The following is a 16,240-nucleotide window of genomic DNA, read 5'->3' on the forward strand; positions in this document are numbered from 1 at the left end:
ACAGGAAGATGGGAAAGCACGCTGGTAAGACCTGACAAGACAAGGTGAATTGCAACAGACAAACAGAGAACACAGGTATAAATGCACAGGGGATAATGGGGAAGATGGGCAACACCTGGAGGGGCGTGGAGACAAGCACAAAGACAGGTGAAACAGATCATGATGTGACACATTATAAATAGCAATATGTTCAGAATTGTTTGTGTTGATCAGACATTTATTTGATCATAGGCCAGCATAGCCAAAATGTTGATCAACATGATAAAAAAAATAAAAGCGACAGAACATTTTTATTAGAGCCATACGCCTAATATAGGAACCTGGTCACCCTACAATGTGCAGTACCCCATTGATTCGTCCAATTTGTAACACTCATCTCCCGTCTGAATGCTTGTAAAAAATAATACAAAGTAACAAAATGTCATGTCATATCACGTAGAAGTTAATGACCTAGGCTTTGGGAAATACAACCATCTACAGAGATTGATGGGGAGTGGAGTGGGAGAGGAGAGGGACCCATGTGCCCCGATTCAATTAAGCAGGCTTCAGTCACCCACTTGGCTTCAGTCATCCCCAAGATTTAAGCGGGAGACAAATCCAGCTATATACTCCTCCTTGTCAGGCCTCTCAGACTGGACAGAGGGGTCCTGGGAAGGACAGCTCGCACAGCTTCCCCACATATAGGAGGGGTCCTGGGAAGGACAGCTCGCACAGCTTCCCCACATATAGGAGGGGTCCTGTGAAGGACAGCTCGCACAGCTTCCCCACATATAGGAGGGGTCCTGGGAAGGACAGTTCGCACAGCTTCCCCACATATAGGAGGGGTCCTGGGAAGGACAGCTCGCACAGCTTCCCCACATATAGGAGGGGTCCTGGGAAGGACAGCTCGCACAGCTTCCCCACATATAGGAGGGGTCCTGGGAAGGACAGCTCGCACAGCTTCCCCACATATAGGAGGGGTCCTGGGAAGGACAGCTCGCACAGCTTCCCCACATATAGGAGGGGTCCTGGGAAGGACAGCTCGCACAGCTTCCCCACATATAGGAGGGGTCCTGGGAAGGACAGCTCGCACAGTTTCCCCACATATAGGACGGGTCCTGGGAAGGACAGCTCGCACAGCTTCCCCACATATAGGAGGGGTCCTGGGAAGGACAGCTCGCACAGCTTCCCCACATATAGGAGGGGTCCTGGGAAGGACAGCTCGCACAGCTTCCCCACATGTAGGTGCTGCATCAAGGGTGACCTCATTTAAGAGACAAAAGGAGTGTGGAGTGTGTTTTTCCGGCATGCTGTTAGTTTGCTAGCTAAAAGTCACAACACAGATACAAAGGGGCATCAGTATCGTTGTGCCACGTTCTGCTTGAGCTACAGTATCTTACGGTTTGCAAACAAAGCCGTATGATGCGCACATGTGGTTTTAAGGAGTTACATATTTAAATTAGTTGAGATTATAAGACGCTGCCATTGGTGTATAATATGTCCCGGCAATAAATTAAGTTGCATTATCCTGGAAGTAATGCCTGCTTCCTGATTCCAGAGTTACTGGAAGGGACCAGTAACTTTATGATCAACTTGTCGGTGTAAAAGCTGCAGTCATTTGACAATACTTGGGTCAACCTACTGGTTTCATTGAATTTGATGAAAATCATGATTTTCACTATTAGTGACCTTTAAATGTTACTGTACGTGGTGGTTCCAGGATGACAGCCAGTGAGGCAGCACAGAACAGCAGAAGAAGATAGAAGTGGTGGAGAAGCCATTGGGCCACGCAGGCCAGTCAACTGATACGGTTAGTTGTTGAGCTAGGTACTGGAACTAGTTACTGGAGTGTCATAGTACCAATACAGATTATGGCCCCTTAGGTGTAGGTTGAAGTTTCACTTAGGTACAGATCTAGGATCAGCTTCCCTGGCCCATTGAGAGAGAGGGAGGGGTGTCACAGACCATGTGATGCACTGTGGACCCTTTGAACCGATACTAGATAGGAACATTTCATACTCTTATGAACTTTAACATACTGTTATTCTATATTTATAATATTTCAGTATTACAGAAAATGCCTGATGGCTCAACTGTTTTTCTATTAATCTATTGCTTTTATTAAACCTTCTTCAATTCAATTCAAATTACTGAATTGGACTTTTCTGCTGTGGAAAAGCACATAGAGACAATTGTAGTTTAAAGTCAGTAACTCAGATGATGCCTTTTGCACCCTCATGAGGATGTGGTCGGCGACACTTTGCTTCTCGAATGTCCAACATCTTGAAACCTTGACTGCTGACATGCATAACATTTTGCCGCTGTATTAACAGTGGACTAATGAAAACCTTTTTGGAGTGGATATTTCCTGTAAAGCCTCCAGGTTTGATACATTATGAGGCTGTTGTAAATGCTTTGTAAGACGTGTCATGTCATGAGCATGTATGCCTCTCTTAAAATATATTATTACCTGACTCATGATGATGATCCTGATCCTGACTAATGAGCCTGACTAATCCATTTTGTGTCAGGTGACATTTTGATACATAGAATAAATAACTTATCACAAGACATTATAAAAATTCATACATGCTTTTAACAAGCTATAAAGCATTATATTGGCAGGCTTTTTAAGTAAAGTGAAAGACACATGAGTTCTATGAACCACACGAAGCCTGCTGGTGTTACTTCTGTCAGTGTGGTTTGAGCCAGAAAAATATTTTAATTGTAGCTTAACTCAACAGGAAACACAGATACAAGCAAAGATACTTTTTACACAGTATCCTCTTTTCTACCCTTTTATGGACAATGATTTGACTACCATCAGTGTTGAAAAAGTATCTAATTTGGGGGTTTGGATTGATGACCTGCATAACATGTTCTGGGGTGTTACGTTTCCCAGCAACAAAACCAATAAAAGACCACTCTAAAATGTGCAGTTTTGTCAGATAACACAATGCCACAAATGTCTCAGGTTTTGAGGGAGTGTGCAATTGGCATGCTGACTGCAGGAATGTCCACCAGAGCTGTTGCCAGAGAATTGAATGTTCATTTCTCTACCATAATTCGCCTCCAACGTCATTTTAGAGAATTTGGCAGTACGTCCAACCGGCCTCACAACCACAGACCCCATTTAACCACGCCAGACCAGGACCTCCACATCCGGCTTCTTCACCTGCGGGATCGTCTGATACCAGCCACCCTGACAGCTAATGATACAGGAGTATTTCTGTCTGTAATAAAGCCCTTTTGTAGGTAAAAAATCATTCTGATTGGCTGGGCCTGGCTCTCCATTGGGTGGGCATATGCCATCCTATGCACACCCATGGCTGCACCCCTGTCCAGTCATGTGAAATCCATAGATTAATGCCTAATTAATTAATTTCAATTGACTGATTTCCTTATATGAACTGTAACTCAGTAAAATCTTTGAAATCGTTTCAGGCTGCGTTTATATTTTTGTTCAGTATAAATAAATAGTAACCAGCGCGCTTCCTGTAGAACAATACATGTTACAATGATATTCAATTATGATAAATTAAATACTGGTATTTCAATGCACACCTCAAACTACTGTGCTAATGCTACGCTCGGTTGCAGCAGCTTTTCTATAATAAAACAACGCTAGTGGCAAATAGCAAACCCACAATGGGAACAATAAAATACCATGATATTCACAATAGCTCAGAAACGCTGCATTTTCCCGTAGCATCCCTACACAACTGGTGCTGTAGCCTCGAATGAAACGGCGGGAGAAGTTGGCAAACCCCAGGAAATGTTGTAGCTGCACCCTGGACGTCGGTTGGGACCCATTCACTTCTGCTTTCAACTTTTCAGGGTCCATCTGGACATTTCCTGTCGGTTGGGACCAATTCACTTCTGCTTTCAACTTTTCAGGGTCCATCTGGACATTTCCTTCCGTGATGACATATCCGAGAAAGGTGATTGTAGAACGGTGGAACTCGCACTTCTCCGCTTTCACTGGTTCTCCAGGAGGAGCTGAAGGACTTGTTGAACATGGAAGACTTGTTCTTGGGCAGAACGGGAAAACACCAAGATGTCGTCGAGGTTTACGAACACGAATCAATTTATCATGTTCCGGAGCACATCGTTTACCAGGGCCTGGAAGACAGTGGTGAGTTGGTGAGTCCAAACAGCATGACCCGGTACTCATAATGTCCACTGGCAGTGTTGAAGGCTGTCTTCCACTCATCTCCTTCCCATATCCGAACCAGGTGGTATGCATTCCGAAGGTCCAGCTTGGAGAAGATGGTAGCCTCCTGGAGAGGTTCGAAAGCCGAGGAGAGGAGTGGTAGGGGGTTACGATTCTTGACCGTTAAGTAATTTAGACCCTGGTAGTCAATGCACGGACGCAGCGTGTTGTTCTTCTTTTCCACAAAGAAAAACCCTGCGCAGGCAGGGGATGCAGGAGGACGGATGCTTCCAACAGCCAGAGAGTTCTCAATATACTCCATGGCCTTGGTCTCTGGGCCGGATAGGGACTATAGCCAACCACGAGGCGGTGTGGTGCCTGGGAGAAGGTCAATGGCACAATCGTAGGGACATTGCTGGGGAAGAGAAGTAGCCCGTGCCTTGCTGAAGACCTCCAGGATGTCATGGTACTCTGCGGGAACGGCAGAGAAATACGAGGCTTAACTTCAGCCCTGATGAGGACATCTCAGGGAAGGCTGCGCCACTTTGAGACAATGGGAATGACAGAACGGACTCCAACCCAGGCTGAACTCGTAGTCCAGTTAATAACGGGGTTGTGTTTTTGGAGCCAAGAAAATCCCAAAACAACAAGAACATGGGGGACTCAATGAGGAAAAGCTGTATAACCTCACTGTGATTTCTTGAAACCCGCAGATTAACAGGAACAGTGCTGTGGGTAACACTTCCAATGGCTTAGCGTCCATGGGAACAGAGAGGAGTTGAGTGAGGATACATCATTCAGAAACTAGGGTAGCGTTCATAAAACTATCATCCGCCCCGGAGTCAATGAACACCCGAAGAGACTTAGACTGGTCTCCCCACAGCAGTATCATAAAAAGGAGTGTGGATGATGGGAATTAGAGGATTCCCAGTTTTTCTCACCAGAGTACTTGTACCTACTAAAGAAATAGGTCTCTTAACAGGGCAGGTGGCAATATAATGTCCCGCAGCCCCACAGTACCGATAACAGTTGGAACTCAGTCTACGGGAACGTTCCCTAGGCGATAGTCCAGCTCTGCCCAGTTGCATAGGCTTATGAGTAACCGACTCACTCGTCGCCGATGATTCTCGAGGGAACTCGGGTGGCTTCGGCTCCTCTCGGAAGTACACACTTCAGGGACCTCTGGATTCCTTCGGAGGTGAGCAAGCAGCAGTGGATGAATGAATGTTCCTGAGACCCGACCTCCTCTCACTCCGACGTTGTCGTAGACGCCCAACAATCCTAATCGTAAGGGCGATGAGGGAATCGAGGTCCAATGGTAACCCCTGCGCTGCAAACTCGTCTTTTATTTCCCCCGAAGGAAGGTATTGAAAAGAGCCTCCGGATTACAGGCACTCTCCGCGGCCAATGTGTGACTGGCTTGCCCCACCACCAGCACTGAGCTAGGCTGAAACACCTGCATTTTGGAGCTCCATTACTCAAGAAAACAAAAAAGAGACCATGTTTGTAAGCAGCTTTATTAACTCAATGATATATATATATTTTTTACATTGTTTGCAAACTGATATGTGACACGTATTAATGCCAAAATAACATGCAAAACAGGCAAGCCCATTGCTAAAAATGTTGGGCTCAAAACACCTGCCCTGAATGACGGGTCACCACTGCATCTAGGCACCATTTACAGATAATTTCCGATTTAGCTAGCATGTGCAGCATTTATTGTGCAAGCTGTCTCAGCGAATGCAGGAACATTGGCTTTAAAAGATGCTTAGCCAACAAAGGGCAATCTAATAAAATCTGAGTTAATCCCAGCCTAGAATAATTTTAAAATTCATTATTATTGTTGTCTAGTCTTTTCCCCCACCACAGCATATAAACTCTCAGGCATGGAGGTCATGGTGGCCATGGGGAGGTCCACAGGCAAAGGCTGGTGGTTAACAGGCTGGGGTTGGGGTAGTCCCACCATACTGTAGATGGAGGGTGATGCTGGACCTGGAGATTCCTGCTCTTCACCACCTATTTGACTGTTACCTGGAGTCTGGAGAATAAAAACATACAGTAACATTTTCACTGTGAATTTATGAACGGTGACCCGGGTACAAAACAAGGTAATTAATTACCTCAAATCAATAAATGTAATATTTCTCAGTGGCTGTTCAATGCGAAAAAATGTAAGCATTAAATGAACTTAAATGAAATAACTTTAACTTTAATTAAGAATGTATACATTTTCCAATGACATTTTAGTTTTTTAAATGACAGTAGCCGAGGTACAGTATCTTACCCTGACTGTAGCATACTCTGTGTTTATCATTTCCTCTTTGTCACCTATAATTTAACAACATAAAAATACAATAAATATTTAAAAGTAAGATGTTCAGAGACGCTACATATACAGTGCCTTGCGAAAGTATTCGGCCCCCTTGAACTTTGCGACCTTTTGCCACATTTCAGGCTTCAAACATAAAGATATAAAACTGTATTTTTTTGTGAAGAATCAACAACAAGTGGGACACAATCATGAAGTGGAACGACATTTATTGGATATTTCAAACTTTTTTAACAAATCAAAAACCGAAAAATTGGGCGTGCAAAATTATTCAGCCCCCTTAAGTTAATACTTTGTAGCGCCACCTTTTGCTGCGATTACAGCTGTAAGTCGCTTGGGGTATGTCTCTATCAGTTTTGCACATCGAGAGACTGACATTTTTTCCCATTCCTCCTTGCAAAACAGCTCGAGCTCAGTGAGATTGGATGGAGAGCATTTGTGAACAACAGTTTTCAGTTCTTTCCACAGATTCTCGATTGGATTCAGGTCTGGACTTTGACTTGGCCATTCTAACACCTGGATATGTTTATTTTTGAACCATTCCATTGTAGATTTTGCTTTATGTTTTGGATCATTGTCTTGTTGGAAGACAAATCTCCGTCCCAGTCTCAGGTCTTTTGCAGACTCCATCAGGTTTTCTTCCAGAATGGTCCTGTATTTGGCTCCATCCATCTTCCCATCAATTTTAACCATCTTCCCTGTCTCTGCTGAAGAAAAGCAGGCCCAAACCATGATGCTGCCACCACCATGTTTGACAGTGGGGATGGTGTGTTCAGAGTGATGAGCTGTGTTGCTTTTACGCCAAACAAAACGTTTTACATTGTTGCCAAAAAGTTCAATTTTGGTTTCATCTGACCCGAGCTCTTCCACATGTTTGGTGTGTCTCCCAGGTGGCTTGTGGCAAACTTTAAACGACACTTTTTGTGGATATCTTTAAGAAATGGCTTTCTTCTTGCCACTCTTCCATAAAGGCCAGATTTGTGCAATATACGACTAATTGTTGTCCTATGGACAGAGTCTCCCACCTCAGCTGTAGATCTCTGCAGTTCATCCAGAGTGATCATGGGCCTCTTGGCTGCATCTCTGATCAGTCTTCTCCTTGTATGAGCTGAAAGTTTAGAGGGACGGCCAGGTCTTGGTAGATTTGCAGTGGTCTGATACTCCTTCCATTTCAATATTATCGCTTGCACAGTGCTCCTTGGGATGTTTAAAGCTTGGGAAATCTTTTTGTATCCAAATCCGGCTTTAAACTTCTTCACAACAGTATCTCGGACCTGCCTGGTGTGTTCCTTGTTCTTCATGATGCTCTCTGCGCTTTTAACGGACCTCTGAGACTATCACAGTGCAGGTGCATTTATACGGAGACTTGATTACACACAGGTGGATTGTATTTATCATCATTAGTCATTCAGGTCAACATTGGATCATTCAGAGATCCTCACTGAACTTCTGGAGAGAGTTTGCTGCACTGAAAGTAAAGGGGCTGAATAATTTTGCACGCCCAATTTTTCAGTTTTTGATTTGTTAAAAAAGTTTGAAATATCCAATAAATGTCGTTCCACTTCATGATTGTGTCCCACTTGTTGTTGATTCTTCACAAAAAAATACAGTTTTATATCTTTATGTTTGAAGCCTGAAATGTGGCAAAAGGTCGCAAAGTTCAAGGGGGCCGAATACTTTCGCAAGGCACTGTATATATATGAACTGTTTAATATACACCACATTGTAACGGTATCTGGACACCCCTTCAAATGAGTGAATTCGGCTATTTCTGCCACACCCATTGCTGATAGGTGTATAAAATCGAGCACACAGTTGTGCAACCTCTATAGACAAACAATGGCAGTAAAATGGCCTTACTGAACAGGTCAATGACTTTCAACGTGGCAACATCATAGGATGCCACCTTTCCAACCAGTCAGTTAGGCAAATTTCTGCACTGCTAGAGCTGCCCCGGTCCACTGTAAGTGCTGTTATTGTGAAGTGGAAATGTCTAGGAGCAACAACGGCTCAGCCACGAAGTGGAAGGCCGCACAAGCCCACAGAACAGGACCTCAGCTGAAGCACGTAGAGCGTAAAAATAATTTGTCCTCGGTTATAACACTTCTGAGTTACAAACTGCCTCGAAGCAACGCTGACACAAGAACTGTTCATCGGGAACTTCATGATATGGGTTTCTATGGCCGAGCAGCCACACTCAAGCCTAAGATTGGAGTGGTGTAAAGCTCGCCACCATTGGACTCTGTAGTAGACGAAACTCGTTCTCTGGAGTGATGAATCACGCTTCACCATCTGGCAGTCCGACAGATGAATCTGTTTGGCCGATGCCCGAACACTACCTGCCAGTATGCATAGTACCAACTGTAAAGTTTGGTGTAGGAGGAATAATGGTCTGGAGCTGTTTTTCATGGTTCGGGCTAGACCCCTTAGTTCCAGTGAAATCTTAACGCGGAGTGGAGGCTGTTATAGCAGCAAAGGAGGGGACCACCTCCATATTAATGCCCATAACTTTGGAATGAGATGTTCGACGAGCAGCTGTACACATACTTTTGGCAATGTAGTGTATATATACAGTACCAGTCAAAAGTTTGGACACACCTACTCATTCAAGGGCTTTTCTTTATTTTTACTATTTTCTACATTGAGAATGCAGAAAGTGTGAAAGCTGTCACTAAGGAAAAAGTTGGCTACTTTGAAGAATCTCAAATATAAAATATTTGTTTAACCATTTTTTGGTTACTACATGATTCCATATGTGTTATTTCATCATTTGGATGTCTTCACTAATATTCTACAATGTATAAAATAGTAAAAATTAAGAAAAACCCTTAAATGAGTAGGTGTGTCCAAACTTTGACTGGTACTGTATATACACTACCGTTCAAAAGTGTGGGGTCACTTAGAAATGTCCTTGTTTTTGAAAGAAAAGCACATTTTTTGTCCATTAAAATACCATCTAATTGATCAGAAATACAGTGTAGACATTGTTAATGTTGTAAATGACTACTGTAGCTGGAAACGGCAGATTCTTTTGAGTTCCTCTGTCCAGTGTCTGTGTTCTTTTGCCCATTTTAATATTTTATCTTTATTGGCCAGACTGAGATATGGCTTTTCCTTTGCAACTCTGCCTAGAAGACCAGCATCCCGGAGTCGCCTCTTCACTGTTAAGACTGGTGTTTTGCGGGTACTATTTAATGAAGCAGCCATTTGAGGACTTGTGAGGTGTCTGTTTCTCAAACTAAACACTAATATACTTGTCCTCTTTCTCACAACGTGCCATTGGAACACAGGAGCGATGGTTGCTGATAATGGGCCTCTGTACACCTCTGTAGATACTCCATTAAAAATTAGCCGTTTCCAGCTACTAGTCATTTACAACATTAACAATGTATTTCTAATCAATTTTATGTTATTTTAATGGGGAAAAAAATTGCCTTTCTTTCAAAAACCAGGACATTTCTCTGTGACCCCAAACTTTTGAACGGTGGTGTATGTGTACTGTATATACTGTATATGTATGCATGTATTTGTATGTGTAAATGCATATCGATGTGTGTGTATATAATCTATACAAAATTGACATTTAATCACATCCTGTTATCACCAGTATTCACAATAGTTATTGATCCTGAGCTTACCTTCATTTATCTTTCGCCAAAGAACAATGCTAATCAGGACGAATAATCCAACTATGATGAGGACACCGACAGGTATCCAGACTTTGACAGAGTTGTCGTCCACTTCCTCCCACGATAGTTCCTCTGCTTCCTCCCACAAAATATAAAAATCAGCAAAGCATATATTTTTTATTTCACCTTTTTTTAACCAGGTAGACCAGTTGAGAACAAGTTCTAATTTACAACTGCAACCTGGCCAAGATAAAGCAAAGCAGTGCAGCACAAACAACAACACAGATTTACACATGGATTAAACAAACATACAGTTTGTAGCCTGGTTCCACTCTAGGTTTCGGCCTTTCTAGGGAGTTTTTCCTAGCAACCGTGCTTCTACACCTGCATTGCTTGCTGTTTGGGGTTTTAGGCTGGCTTTCTGTACAGCACTTTGAGATATCAGCTGATGTAAGAAGGGCTATATAAATAAATGTGATTTGATACCGTCAATAACACAATAGAAAAGTCTATGTACAGTGTGTGCAAATGAGGTAAGATACGGGAGGGAGATAATAATTACAATTGAGCAATTACAACACTGGAGTGATAAATGTGCAAAAGATGAATGTGCAAGTAGAGATACTGGGGTGCAAAGGAGCAAAAAAATAACAGTATGGGGATGAGATAGTTGGATGGGCTATGTACAGGTGCAGTGATATGTGAGCTGCTCTGACAGCTGGTGCTTAAAGTTAGAGAGGGAGATGTGTGTCTCCAGCTTCAGTGATTTTTACAATTGGTTCCAGTCATTGGCAGCAGAGAATTGGAAGGAAAGGCGGCCAAAGTAGGAATTGGCTTTGGGGGTGACCAGTGAAATATACCTGCTGGAGCGCGTGGTACGTGTGGGTGCTGCTATGGTGACCAGTGAGCTGAAATAAGGCGGGGCTTTACCTAGCAAAGACTTATAGAGAATCTGGAGCCAGTGGGTTTGGCGACGAATATGAAGCGAAGGCCAGCCAACGAGAGCATACAGGTCGAGGTGGTGAGTAGTATATAGGGTTTTGGTGACAAAACGGATGGCACTGTGATAGACTGCATCCAATTTGCTGAGTAGAGTGTTGGAGGCTATTTTGTAAATGACATCGCCGAAGTCAAGGATCGGTAGGATAGTCAGTTTTACGAGGGTATGTTTGGCAGCATGAGTGAAGGATGCTTTGTTGTGAAATAGGAAGCCAATTCTAGATTTAATTTTGGATTGGAGATGCTTAACGTGAGTCTGGAAGGAGAGTTTACAATCTAATCAAACACCTAGGTATTTGTAGTTGTCCACATATTAGTCAGAACCGTCCAGAGTAGTGATGCTGGATGGGCGGGCAGGTGCAGGCAGTGATTGGTTGAAGAGGATGCATTTAGTTTAACTTGCATTTAAGAGCAGTTGGAGGCTATGGAAGGAGAGTTGTATGGCATTGAAGCTCATCTAGCGGTTAGTTAACAGTGTCCAAAGAAGGGCCAGAAGTATACAGAATGGTGTCGTCTGCGTAGAGATGGATCAGAGAATCACCAGCAGCAAGAGCGACATCATTGATGAATAGAGAAAAGAGTCGGCCTGAGAACTGAACCCTGTGGCACCCCCATAGAGACTGCCAGAGGTCCGGACAACAGGCCCTCCGATTTGACACACTGAACTCTGAGAAGTAGTTGATGAACCAGGCGAGGCAGTCATTTGACTGCCGATAAGAATGTGGTGACGGGTGCACAGTATTGTCTCTTATCGATGGCGGTTATGATCTTGTTTAGGACCTTGAGTGTGGCTGAGTTGCACCCATGACCAGCTCGGAAACTAGATTGCATGGTGGAGAAAGTACGGTGGGATTCGAAATGGTTGGTGATCTGTTTGTTAACTTGGCTTTCGAAGACCTTAGAATGGCAGGGTAGGATAGATAGGTCTGTAGCAGTGTGGGTCTGTAGCAGTGTGGGTCTAGAGTGTCTCCCCCTTTGAAGAGGGGGATGACCGTGGCAGCTTTCCAATCTTTGGGGATCTCAGACGATATGAGAGGTTGAACAGGCTAGAAATAGGGGTTGCAACAATTGCAGCGGATAATTTTAGAATGGGTTCAGATTGTCTAGCCCGGCTGATTCGTAGGGGTCCAGATTTTGCAGCTTTTTCAGAACATCGGCTATCTGGATTTGGGTGAAGGAGAAATGGGGAGGCTTGGGAAAGTTTCTGTGGGGGGGGTACAGGGCTGTTGACCAGGGTAGGTGTAGCCAGGTGGAAAGCATGGCCAGCCGTAAAAAAATGCTTATTGAAATTCTCAATTATAGTGGATTTATCGGCTGTGACATTGTTTCCGAGCCTCAGTGCAGTGGGCAGCTGGGAGGAGGTGCTCTTATTCTCCATGGACCTTATCGTGTTCCAGAACTTTTGAGAGTTTGTGCTACAGGATGCAAATTTTTGTTAGAAAATTATATCCTTTGCTTTCCTAACTGCCTGTGTATATTGGTTCCTAAGTTCCCTGAAAAGTTGCATATTGCTGGTGCTATTCGATGCTAATGCAGTACACCAAAGGATGTTTTTGTGCTGGTCAAGGGCAGTCAGGTCTGGAGTGGAGTTTTCAATGACATGTAGTCTAGTTTATTGTGTGTGCATGTACAGGTGTCATTGTTGGTGGAGTCAGAGTTCACTGTCAGGACTGGAGGCACAACTCACTGAAAACATATCAAAACCATTTATTGTTAGTTTATTAACCTGAGTACATGAGCTAGAGTCCCAATGAATATGCATTTAACCTGTACACCATGTTTAGCTCTATTGATTGATACTGTAACTGTCACTATATAATAAAATAGAAAAACTGTCAAACATACCTTGGACTTTTATCAAGTATTTAGCTACGTTGCTGTCATTGTTACCAGTCACTACTGCATCATAAAGTCCACTGTCTCCTTCCTGGAGGTTCTTCAGTAGCAGAGAGAAGTCTCCCTCACTAAATTCAGCCCTACCTCGGTACCTTTCAAAGGTAACTTTTGGTGGGTACTTTACAACATTGACTGATCTGTTAAACTTCCAAAATAGCACATCAACATCTTCTTTCAGTTGAACATTTGTCTGGACATTCAGGCGAACATCCTGTCCCTTCAGCACAAACACAGAGGTCTCAGCACTGGGCTCTGAAATAAACACACAGAATACGTCATGTAAAAAAAGATGAAAAAGCCCATCAAACAATGTGACAAATACAGCAGTAGGATATGAATTTAGCAACGCAACCTCCTAAAGGAATATGTGCACATTTTTAGTTTTTGCAAATATCCAAACTGGCTGACACATCGTAATGACCCAATTTGCAGGCTTTGTAGTTTGGGCTAGAATTTCTCTACACACCCTATTTGCTAAACGGTTTCAATATTAACCCATTAAAAAGATCAGCTGCCTTTAGATCAACAGAGTCACAACCTTTGTTACAAGTCATACAGAAGTACTTTTGCAATAAAGAACTGGGATATGATACACACTATCAACTGTTCAGTTGGGGAGGCAGGTTGGGCCAATAACCAAAATGTTGCTGGATCGAATCCCTGAGCTGACAAGGTAAAAATCTGTCGTTCTGCCCCTGAACAAGGCAGTTCACCCACTGTTCCTTGGTAGGCTGTCATTGTAAATGAGAATCCAATCTTAACTCACTTGCCTAACTCACTTGCCTAGTTAAATAAAGGTTAAATAAAAATGAAGTTCAGTTTCAGAAACCGTTCAGTAAAAGCAACTTGATGAAGTATAACTCCAGGAAGTACAACCTAATCTGCCTAAAAGCATAGATAACTTGGATGCTCAAGAGAGGGGGTCTTTTTCAGCCCACATATTTGTGGTTGGCTGACAGACATGTCTAAAAACAGCTGAGCATTGCATTTCCGGGAGCGAGAAGTTCCATGCTACAAATGGGGTAGTTTCCCGTCACTGACTTTACTGTAATGACACTGAACTTGTTCTTACAATAGTACAGTATACTATCACAACCAAACATTGTTGTATTACAAAACATATTTAAAACCAGTATTTTTTTTTTTTATGTGCCCTACAGTTAATTACATACTGTACTTTCAATTTAAAAGTCTATCAATTACTTGGATGTTGTAAAAATCAACATCTCATGACTTAACTTTAGTACTTCATCTAAGTTCCTGTGTCACCTACTGGCTAGACATCCAGTACACCGGCTAGACATCCAGTACACCGGCTAGACATCCAGTACACCGGCTAGACATCCAGTACACCGGCTAGACATCCAGTACACCAATACACTAATAAAATGGTCACCCAGACTATTTACATTTGTTTTTACACTGCTGCTACTCGCTGTTTATTATCTATGCATAGTCACTTTACAAATTACCTCGACTACCCTGTACACTTGTTATGTACATTTCTTGTGTTACTTTTTGATTGTTTGGATTTTTTGCTTTTTATTAAGTAAATATTTGATTAAATCTATTTATTGAACTGCATTGTTGGTTAAGGGCTTGTAAGTAAGCATTTCACGGTAAGATCTACACCTGTTGTATTCGGCGCATGTGACATACAATTTGATTTGGACTGGTTATAAGCAGAGTAATCAATACAAATTATACTGCCTGTTACTTACTAACCAGATTATATACACATGTCTAATCAATATATTAAATATCACTATACAGATGTTTTAGAATTGTTTTTACCTGAATGATGGAGGAGAGTTAGTAGAATAGAGAGGGTGAAACGCACAGTCGCCATACTTTGACAAATGACTAAACCTAAATGAGGAAGTATTGTCACATAGGCCAAGACTTCCTTACTCTAGTAGGTTTTTATACCCATAAACCACAAATTTCACACGAAACATTGTTTACAATTCTAATGTTACATGGCATGTGAAATAACTTCATAACCTGTTTCCAATACATTTGAAATGTATTTAGGAACTTTATTTAACCAGGAAGGGCTCATTGAGATATAAAATCTCTTTTTCAAGAGCGTCCTGGCCGAGATAGGCAGCACCAAGTCATTACAAAAATTAGACACACATGAAAAACTACAAGTAATCTAGTAAAAACCATTGAATTCACAAGAGTATAACAAAATCATAAAACAGCTAATTAAAAACATTGACAGGTCAGGGAATCAGCCTCAAAATCCTTCAATGATTTAAAAACACCAATCGGGACAAGTTCTTCCAGTTTAAAAGTATTTTGTAAGGTGTTCCAAGACGATGGGGCAGAGTACATAAAAGCCCTTTTTACCAAATTCAGTTCAGACATTTGGAACAGTTAGCAGGATGAAGTCCAGCGAGCGAACGAAGAGAGCACCCACCACATTTCTGAACAATAAAAATACCCCCCAAAAAAGGTAGTAAACCCAAAATGGCTTTGTAAATAAAAGTATACCAGCGCCGGAGCCTACGAGTGACAAGAGAAGGCCAGCCAACCCTGGTATACAAAATGCAGTGGTGCATAAGGGTTTTGCAGTTTAAAATAGTGAAAAGTAAGTGAGAACAAAATAACCACAGACAACTAAATTACCGTCAAACACATGGTTTATTAGAAAACACACGGTAATAATGGGGGGGGAGCAGGAAAAGGGGCTGAGCTGGACCCAAGGAAAGAAATAATAAGTATTCAAAAACACCCCTAAACTAGACTAGCCTATTTCAACAACAGCTAACTAACCAAAAATACAGTGGGTGGTGCACCCAGTTCTAACTAGTGTTTTTAACAAAGTTTACCTACGGGTAGTGTATGCCCATGGGCGACTTGTCTTGGTTCCCCCTTTTCCCCACCAGCAAACAAACACCATAACCAAAAACAATACTCACAGGTGAGGACAAAGTGATATGGAGGCGCTCAAACAAAAGAGAGCTCAATACATACGAGATAAAGACATAGTAGGCACACGTGAACCATAGAGCTCTACAGACATATGGCATTTACAGAGAGTGAGCTCTAGAGAAAACTGACAGGGTTTTTAAACCAAGGGAAAGGAACTGTGATTGGGTAGAAAACAGGAGGAGGTGTGTTTTCTGATTGATGATTGATTGGTGACTGATTGGGGAGTGATGATTGCCACCTGTGGCAGGGGAGAAGGAGAGAAAAGAAATACACACACACACACACAGGATACACACAGGATACTTGTATCCG

The 16,240-nt window shown here is 42.5% G+C and overlaps 1 protein-coding gene across 2 annotated transcripts; it reads right to left on the minus strand.

The window, feature by feature from the left end:
• Nucleotides 1–5,639: 5,639 nt before the first annotated feature.
• Nucleotides 5,640–14,868, minus strand: LOC118936326. 2 transcript variants are annotated; one of them, XM_021614025.2, is made up of 5 exons: nucleotides 14,783–14,868; nucleotides 12,938–13,240; nucleotides 10,103–10,225; nucleotides 6,420–6,463; nucleotides 5,640–6,173 (listed from the first exon to the last, which is right to left on the minus strand). In XM_021614025.2, the coding sequence occupies exons 1-5, from the start codon at nucleotides 14,835–14,837 to the stop codon at nucleotides 5,973–5,975; spliced, it is 726 nt and encodes a 241-aa protein (XP_021469700.2). In that variant the 5' UTR covers nucleotides 14,838–14,868; the 3' UTR covers nucleotides 5,640–5,972. The 2 variants fall into 2 exon arrangements, with proteins under 2 accessions (XP_021469700.2, XP_021469699.2); XM_021614024.2 differs by having other exon boundaries at nucleotides 10,103–10,228.
• Between the last annotated feature and the right edge of the window lie 1,372 nt (nucleotides 14,869–16,240).

This window comes from Oncorhynchus mykiss, chromosome 8 (assembly GCF_013265735.2).
Source record: "Oncorhynchus mykiss isolate Arlee chromosome 8, USDA_OmykA_1.1, whole genome shotgun sequence".
Taxonomy (NCBI): domain Eukaryota; kingdom Metazoa; phylum Chordata; class Actinopteri; order Salmoniformes; family Salmonidae; genus Oncorhynchus; species Oncorhynchus mykiss.

Bases quoted from the DNA above. Each gene is read 5' to 3' on its own strand.
- LOC118936326 (XM_021614024.2), bottom strand. From the start codon at position 14,837: ATGGCGACTGTGCGTTTCACCCTCTCTATTCTACTAACTCTCCTCCAT. The intron at 13,241-14,782 runs GTAAAAACAATT...TGTTTATTTCAG, and splicing joins AACTCTCCTCCATCATTCAG to AGCCCAGTGCTGAGACCTCT. The intron at 6,464-10,102 runs GTAAGCTCAGGA...GTTAAATTATAG, and splicing joins TTGGCGAAAGATAAATGAAG to GTGACAAAGAGGAAATGATA.